This window comes from Oryctolagus cuniculus, chromosome 15 (assembly GCF_051225735.1).
Source record: "Oryctolagus cuniculus isolate XC-2025 breed Fujian yellow rabbit chromosome 15, ASM5122573v1, whole genome shotgun sequence".
Lineage (NCBI taxonomy): Eukaryota > Metazoa > Chordata > Mammalia > Lagomorpha > Leporidae > Oryctolagus > Oryctolagus cuniculus.
The window spans coordinates 28,163,321-28,175,457 of NC_142881.1; the positions used below are offsets into that span (position 1 = coordinate 28,163,321).

A 12,137-nucleotide genomic window follows, 5' to 3' on the forward strand; every position below is an offset into this window, starting at 1 on the left:
CCTCATCTCCTTAGGAAAGTGTTAGCTGTACCTTTTGTCTGAAAAAATCCATTGATAGTTTTTCCTAAAGATTTACTTGTGAAAAGAGATTTTTCTTTTTGGCTGCTGTTTTATATTTGAGAGAAGAAACCAAGAGAGCTCCCACCTGCTGGTTCACCACCCACATGCTGACTACAGCCAGGGCTGGCCCAGGCTGAAGCTAGAAGCTAGGAACTCAATCTGGGTCTCCGACGTGGCAGGCCAGGACCCCAGTGCTGGAGCCCACTGCGCCCCAGGGTGTGCGTCAGAAGCTGAGTATTGAACCTAGGCACTTCTGTATGCGATGTGGGCATCTTAAGTGGCTCAATGCCCATCAGACGGGTGGTAGTTTAATTTTCTTTCAAACAGAAGTTTTTATTAGCAATTAGTTGTCTTTCTCCTGTAATGAAAATGATCAGAATAAGGTTTACCTTGTCATTGTGTCATATGGAAGCAATACCCAGCTGTTGCTGAAATTCATTTGATGAAACCACAATGCAGCTGCACTATTTTTGAGATGATGATACTATTTTCATGCACAGCTCGAGGATTTTTGGCTGATCCAGACAATGAAAGTGTGTCTTTCTTTTCTGATAAAACATTACCTAAGAAGCTCATGATGTGTAAACTGCACAAGTGGAAACTCAGGACTTCTATTGGCCCAGTGTGCACTGACCAGCTTAGATCCGAGGTGCTGTGAGCAACCTTGGAACGCGTGCTTTGCGACTGACTTTTTGAATGGCTGCTTTTGGGCTTCACTAAGAGCATCTTAAACAGAGGAGAAACTCTGTCAGTACTTACATAGCATTCTTTGAACTGCTCCTGTCAGGAAAATGTCCTGCAGTACTTAGACGATCTTGTAACTGTACTGAGTCCCTCCTATATCCGCGAGACACTTAAGAAACTGTCCCACAGATTGCCAAACATGTGAGTGTGAAAGTTTAGAAAAATTTAGCATGCTGCAGGTACATGAATCCTGTCCCAAATCATAGTGTCTTTGTTTGCACCAAGAGTTGGGGCTATCATGTGTTTCAGAAATAGAATATTCCATGGCTAAAGATACTTAGGAGAGAATGTGTTTGGGTCTTTGCTGTGGGAGATGAAGGGGCATCCTGGGAGTGGAGGACAGAGACACTGCAAATGCTGTGCATTTTGTCTTACACAGAACATGAGGAAAAGCAATGCTCTTGTCTTAAAAAACAAAACAAAACAAAACAAAACCAGAAAAGGCTTTAGAACTTCTATTTTAGCTGGGAAAATAGTGCAAGTTCCAGGTACGAGGACAGAGGTTTATAAGTGAAGGGCCTTCCCTGCTGCTACCTGGTGCTAGCCGTTAAGTTTTGCTGAATCCTTTTCTGGAAATCTTTGTATAAAATGCACATGCAGGTCCTCCTACAGATGGGAAGTACCATCCTCAAGTATTTCCCCTCAGTACTGTAGCCGGTCATGCTTCAGTCTCCTAGCTAGTTCATTGTTTGTTGCCATCACTGTTTTCTGATTTCCTTTTCTATCATCTGTTGATTTTAACAGTGCTGCGGTGAGCAATCTGTGATCCATTCTGATGTGTGGGTGGGAGTCTGGAATTTTGGACCAAATTCCTCAAGAGTACATTTGCAGGGCCACAGGCTGTGTGCGTGGTAGATGTGGATAATGACTACCAAGATTCACTTGCAAGCCGGTCGCCCCAGCGTTCACACTGCCAGCAACAAGGACAGAGGGCGGCCATTCTGGGCCGAGACTCTGGGCCAGCGTCAGCCACAGCCCTGGCGCCGCAGAGCACGGGCTCTGTCTGTCCTCACTGCCTAACGCTCGCAGGGGGCCTGTGAGCCAGGCATCCTTTTTATAGATAAGGAAACTAAAACTGAGTTGCAGAATGGTTGCTTACCTTGCCTGCCTACAAGTCACAGGGCGAGTTAAGTGGCTCAAGATTCAGGGCTTGTCTGAGGTGGTGAGAGGTGGGGCCTGCAGCCAGTGTGGAAGGGGACAGGTTCCAGGATATAGATGTGAACATCTACCTCAGCGAGAGGAGAACCAAGAAACCATGCAAAATGTGTTCTTACGGGCAAAGCACTGTTGAGAAAAGCAAGCACACCCTCATGGGAAACATGGTTTTGCTGACTTTTCTCTCGGGAGGTTCATCGAAGGACAGGGTTAGGAAACTTGCTACTCCCCAGGCGGTGGGATGGAGGCCTGCCCTTCTCAAGGGCACGGTTGCTTCCTGGTGCTGTGCAGGTGAGCTGAATGCAGGACTAGCCGTTCCGTGCCACCGCCTCTGCCGGGCCGGAAGCCCTAGGTCGTCAGTTGGTCCTCACAAAGCAGGTCAGGTAGCCGCCACCTCTGTCAAAACAGCTGGAAGTCCTGGGATGATCGCGGCCTTAGACGACAGGGAGCACCCAGCTGCATGCCTCCACAGGGGTGGGGCTGGGGCTCAGTGAGCCAGGGCCTGGGTCTGCTCGGCTGCCGCCTCCCCATCCTGGCCGTGCTAGCTTTTGCTTGTGCTCTCAGGCTGGTTTAGGGCAGCTCCAGCAACTGGGAAGGGGAAAAGGCAGAGGCCCTGCGCTACCTGCCACCCTCTCTGAAATGAGGAGCCCCTGACCAGACTTCTGCAGCTGTGTGCCACTGGCTGCCCTGGCCCAACCCTGGCAAAGGGAATGGAATGACCAGTACAGCAGGAGACTGAGGAATGGCTGCATGGGCAACCTATGTTGTCGGCTCACACTGGTTCCAGACCCAGCCTCCTGTGAAGTCTCCTCTGATTTCTCTGCCTTTCTCCCTCCAGAATGGAGGGGCTCACAGCTCAGTACTGGAAGGGCTGGTGTGGGCTGGAGTGGAAGGTGCTCCCACTTCTGCTTTTGCTCATGGGGCCAGCGGTCACTTCTCGCTGTTGTTGGCCTGGCGGACATTTCTTGAGTGCCTGCAATGTAGGGTTCCTATGACTGCGAGGCTGAGCTCACGTGAGCATACCCCACCACACCTGCCACCGCCCTTCCAGCTCTGGATGCCACTGTGGTGGGAGGGTTTCCTCCTTTTGCCAGGGCATGTGCCGGGAGGCCACGCTCCACGACGGCTCTGCAGCTTCCCAGCTCTGTGATCCGGGGCCTCCCTGGGCTTGTCTCCACATTTGTAAAGTGGGAATTCATTCTCTCTGCCTAACAGAACTAGCGAGGAAAATTGTTGTGAAAAGCACCCCCAGGGTACCCGTCCCCTTGGGGGCACTGAGCCGGGACAAGCCACATCATCCTTTCTCCTCCCCACCCACAGGTACCTTGCGTGCTAGTACCGTGGGATCTGTGAGGCTCACACTGTCTGTGGCCTTGTGAGAGGGGACCTCTGACCATGGCAGAGAAGGTTCTTGCACTAGGGCTGTAGCTCACACAGACAGGCACTGGTGCTGAAGGCCTTGGCTTGGCCCCATCAGCTACCAGGGCCCAGGCTGGCACGTGGAGCAGGGTGTGGTCAGGGCGCATCTCCCCAGCCAGCTTCAGGGAAAAGGTGGGTCACCCGAGTGGCTTCTTCTGCATGTGGCTGCCTGGTCGGGGTACTCCCAGCCTCAGACTCGTGGTCCAGGGGAATCTGAAGGCACTGATTTCTTTGGATGTCCTTCTCTTGAGAAAACCTTCGATCTTACCGACCCCCCAAACACACTACATCTACTCGCCCAGAAGAGCCCAAGCCAGAGTGGGCCGCAGGCAGCGTGGCCTCCAGGCTCACTGGAGCCAGAGGAAAGGGCCCACTGCTCCTCTGCTGGCCTGCCCCTCCCCCCGGGAGGAACCAGGAGGCCCTGTAGAAACTTCCCTCCTTCCCCAGGGAAGCTTGGGGACCACGGGCATGAGGACAGAAGCCTTGTCTTGGTGGAGGAAGTGAATGGATGAGACGATCCTGGAGCTGTCTCTCCCAGAGAAGCCCGAGCAGATAATAAAGCCATGTAGAAAATAGGATTAAGGGAATGAACAGGCAGGACCGAGTTTGATCTTTCAATAACCCCAAAGCCTGAGTGACAGGCGTTCTGCCAGGTGGAGCAGCATCGCCGGCAGGACTCGGGCTGGGCGGCGTGCGGTGCTGCTGGATTCCTTGCTTTGAACCTGTCCCCACTGAAACCCGAGCAGCGCCTCGATTTTCTTTCATGTGTGCTGACTTGGGTAGAGTGGAGCCCTGGAGGGGCAGTTGTGCCCTGAGCATCGGCCTCCAGGGCCTTCCCTCAGGACAGTGGGGGACTGGCACCCTCAGAGGCACCCTGCCAGACAGCAGCACTCCCACTGCTGGAGCCACCCACGTCTCCACGCGCCTCCCAGCTACCTGTCTCCGGACAGCCTACACTACTCTTCAGAATGCCTGGGCACCCCTGGAGGGTCACCATGGCTTCCTCAGCCCATGAAGGCCCCTTGAGACTGTTCTCCCAGTGGGCTAGGCTGGCAGTACTGGCTAGAGCATGCAAGTTGGAAGGTGGCATGGGTAGTCACTGCCCAGGTGGCAGGGAGCCCCTCCATCTATCTGTCTCTTGGAGCTGGGCATCATGGGTTGGGGCCAAGGACAGCAGATTTCTAACTGGTCTAAACAAGGAAGATAGAGTCCTTCACCCAGCCTTGGGGCTCCAGGGGGCTCCTCTGCCAGTGCAGGTGGTCTGAAGGCCCAGCCTCCAGCCTCCGAGTCCCAGGCATCCTGTGCCTCCACGCTGCCAGGCTGGGCTCACAGCCATCCACTCAAGCGTTTGAGGTCGGCCTGGTGGATCTGTTAATTCTGAGCAACTTAGCCTGGGATCTTGTGTTCTGTTTGTGCTGGAGCAGCCCCCATGGCAGCACCCAGTGTTGACTCTGTGGGGCATACGTCCTGGTCACTAGAAGGCTGAGGTGGGTCCGACAGCCCCATGGGCTTGCTCTTGTGTGGGTTTTGTGTTTTCTGCCAAGGGGACATTAGAGTTGGATCTAGCATTGGTATCCTGAGAGCAGGGCATGACTGGGGGCAGGTGGGGTTCTGAACAGAGAAGTCCAGAATCCCAGGCCTGAAGGTGTCACCCTGACTCCTTGGAGGGGGGCACTGTTGCCCTGCTTGTGACTGTATGCACAGCCCTGCAAAGTCCCCTTCTCCTTGGGGCCAGGGTCATCCTGGTCCTGCCATCATGCCTCCCCTGGTACCTCTGAGCCCTCAAGTCTCTTCTTTCTCAACAGCGGTGGGAGCAGAGTGGGCCTCTCACCCATTTTGATGGCTCCCGTATAGCTTCCCCCCTGAGCCTGGAATACCTTGTCTCTGCCTAATGAAACCCCGCTCCCTCTTCAGCATAAACAGCAACTCCAGCATGCAGGCTCTGCTCTCCCCCGGCTCCTGACCCTGCGGCTAGTCTGTGGCCTTTCCCTTGCATGCTGTTAAGAGCACCCACAAGGGCACATGGCCTGTCAGGGTGTGGCCTGCACGGCTACCCTCTGGGCTGGAAAATTACCTTGGGTGCCCCACGCTGGGCACAGGGTAGAATATTAGGGCAACTGATGGCATCTGGCACAGCAAGGGGCACCCGGCTGGAGAGGGAAACCGTGTCCGGAGCATCGGCTGAGCGCCTCTGAGGGCAGGATTAGTGCCCATCCTGCCCAGGTGTGGCTGTCTCTGCCCTGTGCTCCACCCCCACCCATGCAGGGGGCCCAGCCCGTCAGGGTGATTACAGGAATTGCCCCCTTTAAAGTACCTGCCTCCTCCTTTGAAAGTATTACTGACAGCTTTTCTCATTCTCTTTTTTCTTTACCTCTTTAAGGAACCCTGTAATTTCTTTCTTTCTTTCTCCCCCCTTTCCTTTTTTCTTTCTTGTCCCTTCTGTCCCCCGAACTCTTTGAAATTGGCTCTCTGCCTGCTGACACCAAACTGATACTTTGCGTTTCACTTCTCCTTATCCCTTTATGGCAACAGATGTTGAAATTTTGTATCCTTTTATCTGCCCGGCTGCCCCTTCCTGTAATTACGGTCCCCTTGTTAGCAGTACAAAGTGGGCTGCCCAGCCGCCTGGCCTTTGAGCCATTGTGTCTGAACACGTGTGTGCGGGTGGGAGCTGGGGGCTGCGCGCGAACCCAGCCCTCTCACCTGTGGGGGCCAGGCCAGGGATACATTTGGTTTCTGGGGTCTGTCTGCTCCCTGGATTCTCACTCCAGTGAGGAGGAGGGGCCTGTGGATAGGTAAGGGCGCCGAAGTGGCCAGGGGTCTGCCGGGGCAGGTCCTGTGGTGCTCCTGAGCAAATGGACCCCACACTTGCTCGGGTGCACTGGGAGTAAGGTGCACACCCTGGGCTTCTGAGTGCTGAGCTGCTCTGTGCAGAGTGCTCGGCGTACAGTATGGATTCGGCAGCCTGCATAGCTATGTCATCGGGGCCAGTGGTCGGAGAGCAGGCTGTGCCCCTCTGTGAGCTCCCAGCCCACGAGCCGGACCACCCTCCTCAGTCCCTTGCCCTGGGACTTTACAAAAGCCACTTTTCCTCCGTGGCCTTGCTTTCCTCATCTGCGGTCAGGGCTGGCCCAGGACAACCAGTCCCTGTCAGAGCCTCCAGGCGCTCTGCCACTCAGTGCCCCAAGGCCCACCAGGACCAGAGGCCAGATCCTGCCGGCCTGCAGCCGGGCTGGATCACCAACACTGCCACAGTCTAGCCTGGTTGCCCTTGTTCTGCACTTTGCTGCTGCTGTTACTTTGGCCTGAGCCGTCCCCCTCCTGCCACAGTCCTGTCACTTGCTGAAGTCAGTACCCCAGCCAGAGATGTTCTTCCCTTATCTTTCCCTCTCAGAGCCCTGTGGTAGCCCCCAGGTCACACTCGGCACTGCGGGGTAGACCCATGAGGCACAGCGGCAGCACGTGGCCCCTGCAGTTTCTGTGCCGCACAATGCCTTATACTGGTTGCTGACGGAGGGAATGAAGGAGGAACCTCCCATTCGGAGCCACCATTCTGGGGCCAGCCTCTGCCTTCAGGCCTCTGTCCGTGGGGAGCAGAGGAGCGGTGAGAAGGTGAATCGTCACTTTTCCATCTTCTCTCCCCAAAAGCAGTTGCCAAGTTTTGGGGTAGAACATGCCAGACATGGTGTCTTCGAAGCCAAAGGGATCCAGGAATGAGTACCCAGAGGGTCTTCAGGGAGGAGCAGCAGCAGCCTGTTCAAATGGCTGAGCCGGAGTGGGAGGCACCCTGCGGGCTGGGAGGTGGGGCTGGCAGTGCCCAAGGAACGCTCTGGTACAGGAGGTGTGTGTGGGGGCCATTCAGGCCAGGGCAAGTGCGTGGAGCAGGGCTCCCGGGTTCTGGGTCCTGCGAGGCCCAGACTCGGGCAGGGCTGGGGTGCCAGCACCTTCCCCCAGGGCCTGACTCCAGCTTGGCGCTCGGGGCGTCTCCCAGATGGGGCATCCAGGTCTCCAAGGCCAGTACCTACCCACAGCTGGCTGTCACACAGGCGGTGACAGGGATGGGGTGTCAGGGTTTTATTTAGACTTCCCTCTTCTCTGACTGGCAGGGGCTGCTTCGCTTCCCTCCAGCTACAGTACAATGCCCTGGCACAGCAGGGTGGGTGGGGACGGGAAGACCAGGTTCCTTTTCAAGGGACAGCTCAAGGACGTGGCCACACTCTGCTTGCTTCTGCCCAGGTGCTGGGGTTCCCGGGGAAAAGCCCGTACACAGCCAGGGCCAAAGAGAACCGGTCTGCAGGCGGCCCCTCCCCAGCCCTGCTCATTCACCAGGCTCACACAGGCGGCCCCATCTGTCTTTATCTTTCCCTGGGTGGAGGGAGGATTGCTGGAGTCGGGCTCAGGGGAGGCTGGGGTGTGCAGGCCCCCCAGGCTTTGTCCACAGGAGCTGGAAGGGAATGGCCTTTTTGTCTGGCCCTCTGGAATGACAGAGCTGGCCCTTGCTCCATCTCGGGCCGGGGCTCTGAGCAGCAGCCCTGTTCCCACACAAGTTGTGCAACACCAAGGCTCTGCGTCCCGCCCACCCCCCAGAGGTCGAGAAGCATTCTTAACATTCTTTCTAGAGAAAAGGGGAGAACTGTCTGAATTTGGGGGTTGCCACTTCATACAAATTGCAATCTAATCGTTTTTACAAGAACACACTTGCAGTAAGAAAAGGAGCCCAGGAGGAGGGGAAGAGGAGACAAACAGCTGGTTTTGTACCAGTCCCCCAAAGTTGAGGGCTATTGTCACCATGGCTCCCCCTCCACTGCAGCAGTTGAGCTAGCTTTCTAGTTAAATTGGGCTGGGGGTGGGGTGGGGGGCTGCCCAGGGCCCACGGTGCCATTTCTGTTTGTTTTCCCAAATCAAAGCCCCAGCAGGGCTCCGATGGCACTGCTGGGCCGCTATTGGAAGGGCCGGCCCATTCCTCAGAGCCTGGTGCGTCAGTTTATGCTCTGAACTTAACCTCACGGGCACTGCACAACAGAGCTTTGAGGGTCCAGGGCTCCAAGGCAAAAGAAACTGTATCTTTTTATTGGCCCATTTACAGTGTGTGTGGCCATTTCCGAGTCCAGGGCTGGCCCTCGAGGCACGCTCTGGCCTGGTCCTGCTCCCCAGGGGCTGGTGCTCACCTGGGCCTCTGGCTCTTCCCCACAGCACAGGGGTCCTCGGGACTCTCGTGCGTTGGCCAGAGCCACGGCCTCTTCCAATGCCGACTCGGATGCTAGGGCAGGGGCCCAGGCCTCCTTCCCTCAGGACCCCAGGCCTGGCGGTGGGCAGGCAGAGCCATGCTGGGCTTCACTCCTCCCAGCCCCCACAGCCTTTCATCTTCTATTTCAAACAAACATGAAATTACTTCTGTAGATTAAAGGGGAGAGCTCCTCAATCATTAAGGCCTCACTAATGGAGGGGGCAGAGCCCCCAAATCTAGAGAGGGAGACCTGTGGAGCAAAACATCCCCTACGCGGTATACACGAACGTCCCTGTGATGGGGGCTCAGGCCTGCCAGGGTGGTGAATCGGGCTGGCAGCCTATCCAGGAAGGCAGGGCTCCCCGGGGGCTGAGCTCCGCGGTCTCCAGAGGCTGCTGCTATGGGGAGGCAGTTTTCTGTCTGGGCCACCAAGAGGACGATGAGCACTTCTCAGTAGGGGGCGCTGGGGGCAGGAGTGCCTCCCTGGGGCCTAACCTACCACTGGACAGCAGCTGCCCAGAGCACACAGGGGGAGGCGGGGTGGGCTGAGAGGAGCCCCGGCCTTCTCCCTTGCCGCTTTCAGGGAGGGTGGCAGCTCTGCTGGGAGGAGCCTGGGTGAAGTGGCAGCCCTGGAGCTGACACCTGCCTTCAGACCATCCAGCGCGGCTGGCAGCGCCGTGAATCCTCTCCACCCCACAGCCTCCTTTCTGGGCGTGGTGTGGAGGGTCCGTGGCCTTGTTTCTCATGTGTTGCCACAGGAGCGCCTGGGTCTCAGGGGTGAAGAACACTGAAGCGTGGGGTCCACAAGGTACCCCCCCCCCATCATTCTGCAGAAACTCAACACTTCCACCGTCCCCTGGCCGCAGGGATTAGCGGGTGCACTTGATGTTGAGGGGTAGTTGCTAGGGCCAGGAGGCCCCCCTATGTGGTTGCTAGGGGTCTGGCATCAGGGCGCGGGGTCTGCCCACTGCCGCGGTCACGGAGGGAATTACACAGTCACAAAGCAATTGTTCTTCTCAGTAATCTGCTCTCGGCCACCGGGTGGAGTGAGGGCGGGGGCAGTAGGCTGGAGCCCAGCGGGCTGGGGGCTGTGATCACAGAGGCGTGCTAGCCCGGGCTGGGGGCCAGGCGGGCCAGGAGCACCAGGGACCGGCCCGCTAAGCTGCTTTCTCAGCGATTTCTTGCCCCAGACACAAAGGTGTTTACTTGTTTTAACATCTCCTGGGACTCCCCTTCTCCCTTTGTGTGGTCTTTATCCTCAACGAGGTTTGAGCCCCAGATTACAGGCAGGAATTAAGGCATTGGACTCAGGCAGCTCAGAACTGCATGACCTGCAGGATCAAGGAGTATAAAGTAACCAAGTGTGTGCGAGGGAGGGGGGCCGACCCCTTCAGCAAGGCCCATTCATCGTCCTGAGAAGGGGCGGCCAGCAGCCGGCTCGCAGGTGTGATGGAGGGTTTGCTGGCGTCTCACTGAGGCTTTCAGCTGGGGGCTGTGACGCTGGGGGGAGGGGTGGGGCCTGGTACTGGTGAGCAGGGGGGAGGCTGAGGCATCTCTTCCCTCCGGGAGTAAGGGCCCAGCGCCCACCTGCAGGGTAGAAGAACACGTCCCCGGGGGGCAGGGAGCCTGACTCTGCCCGTCCTCTCCACAGTGGGCAGCTGATGACGCACCTGGGCAGCGACTTCCCCCCAGGAGCGGGGGTGCTGGACGTCATGTATGAGTCCCCTTCCACGCTGCTGTCCTGTGGCTATGATACCTACGTTCGCTACTGGGACCTCCGCACCAGTGCCCGGTGAGTGTGCTGGACAGGGAGGACAGGTGGGGGGAGCCCTGTGTCAGCCTCAGTTCCGGGTTGTCCCACAGGACGAGACACAGTCTCCTTGTCGGGCTGGGAGGGAAGGGAAGACAAGGTCATATTAGGCTTAGACCCCCTCTCCTTGGGTAGCCTTGGAGACTGCAGCCAGTGGGCCCTGACGAGGGCAGGCAGTTCTTAGAGCCACCAGAGCTGTCCCTCAGCATACTGTCCTGGCCTCCTTTTTAATGAAAAAAATTTTTTTTATTCATTTCAAGATAGAAACACACCCCTATCAACTGGTTCACTCCTCAGATGCCATCAAAAGGACCCAGCCAGGCTGAAGCCAGCAACTCAATCCTGGTCCCCATGTAGGTGCACTATCACCTGCTGCCTCCCAGGGTGCACACCAGCAGGAAGCTGGGCCTCAAACCCCAGCATTCCAACATAGGATGTCGGTGTCCCAAGTGGTGTCTTATCCACTGCACCGAACATCTGCCGCCTGCCAGCCTTTCGTCACTTCTCCACATTAGGAGGCCTGGGACCAATGGCAGGCCACGTGAACACATACATGAGGGCGTCCTCTGTTCTGTGGTCTAGGGCTTGGCAGGAGAGCCCTCTACAGAGGAGGCCTTCTCAATTAAGTTTGGTTTTTTAAAGACTCTCCCAGCCCAGAGTGACTCCCTACCCCTCCCCAGGACCCCCGGGAAGTTGAGGTGGAAGGTTCCCAAATCTCTCCCTGCATCTTTTCTTGGGACAGGAAATGTGTCATGGAGTGGGAGGAGCCCCACGACAGCACCCTGTACTGCCTGCAGACGGATGGCAACCATCTGCTGGCCACGGGTTCCTCCTACTACGGTGTCGTCCGGCTGTGGGACAGGCGCCAAAGGGCCTGCCTGCATGTAAGTGTCCTGCCCAGTTCCCACCTCTGGGTGCAGGGCTCACGGCTGCATGCGGGAGTGGGTGACGTGGAGGGGGTGGCGGAAAGCTGCAGTGGCACATGTCCCTGGGTCCAGGGGCCACTTGGGAAACTCATCCCTCCCTCCCTCCCACTAGGCCTTCCCGCTAACATCGACGCCGCTGAGCAGTCCTGTGTACTGCCTGCGCTTCACCACCACGCATCTCTACGCTGCGCTGTCTTACAACCTCCATGTCCTGGACTTTCGAAATCCATGACAGTCAGGCCCCCTCGCCTGCGGGCCATCAGCTACTCAGGGACCTCCCTCGTCTGGAGGGTGCAGCGATACCTCCTCCCCCACCCCGCTGTGCTCCCAGACCTGTGGCCACCGTGTTCAGGCACTGTAAGCTAGAAGCCATGACTGCTGCGAACCCTGAGGGCAGCCCCCCAACCCCAACTGAGTGTGCAGCTGAACTGGGCCTCGTGTCCCTGTCTGGCCAGATTAAGGATCTAACTGGCAAGGGCCACCCTGCAGCCCAGGGGAGGCACTCACTCCCTGTCTGCCCTTCCCTGAAGCAGAGGGGATACCCTGCTGGCAGCAGCTAGCTCCTCATTCAGACCCTACCGTCTAGGGGTGGCAGCTTCATTCCTGGGGCACTGGGGCCTGGTTCTGCTTTGAAACCAAGACAAGACAACGGGAATCCAACCATTCTGAGTGAGTCGCTGAAGCAGGCTGTGGAGACATGCTACCAGATTCCCAATTTTGTAAAAATAAAGCTTGATTGTTCACAGATCTGGTTCTTTACTGGCTGGACAGATGAGAGTGAGCATCAGGACACAGG

General features: G+C 57.1%; 1 protein-coding gene across 6 annotated transcripts in view; it reads left to right on the forward strand.

The window, feature by feature from the left end:
* FBXW4 (F-box and WD repeat domain containing 4) overlaps positions 1–12,086 on the forward strand; it is a 92,275-nt gene extending 80,189 nt beyond the window's left edge. For all 6 annotated transcript variants that reach the window (XR_016221981.1, XR_016221982.1, XM_051823523.3 and 3 more), the window contains 3 exons: positions 10,257–10,397; positions 11,158–11,299; positions 11,454–12,086. Coding sequence is in view for 4 of the 6 variants with exons in the window: in XM_051823523.3 (XP_051679483.3) it covers positions 10,257–10,397; positions 11,158–11,299; positions 11,454–11,573 (403 nt within the window). In the remaining 2 variants the exon portion in view is untranslated. The remainder of the gene's footprint in view (positions 1–10,256; positions 10,398–11,157; positions 11,300–11,453) is intronic.
* Positions 12,087–12,137: the final 51 nt, after the last annotated feature.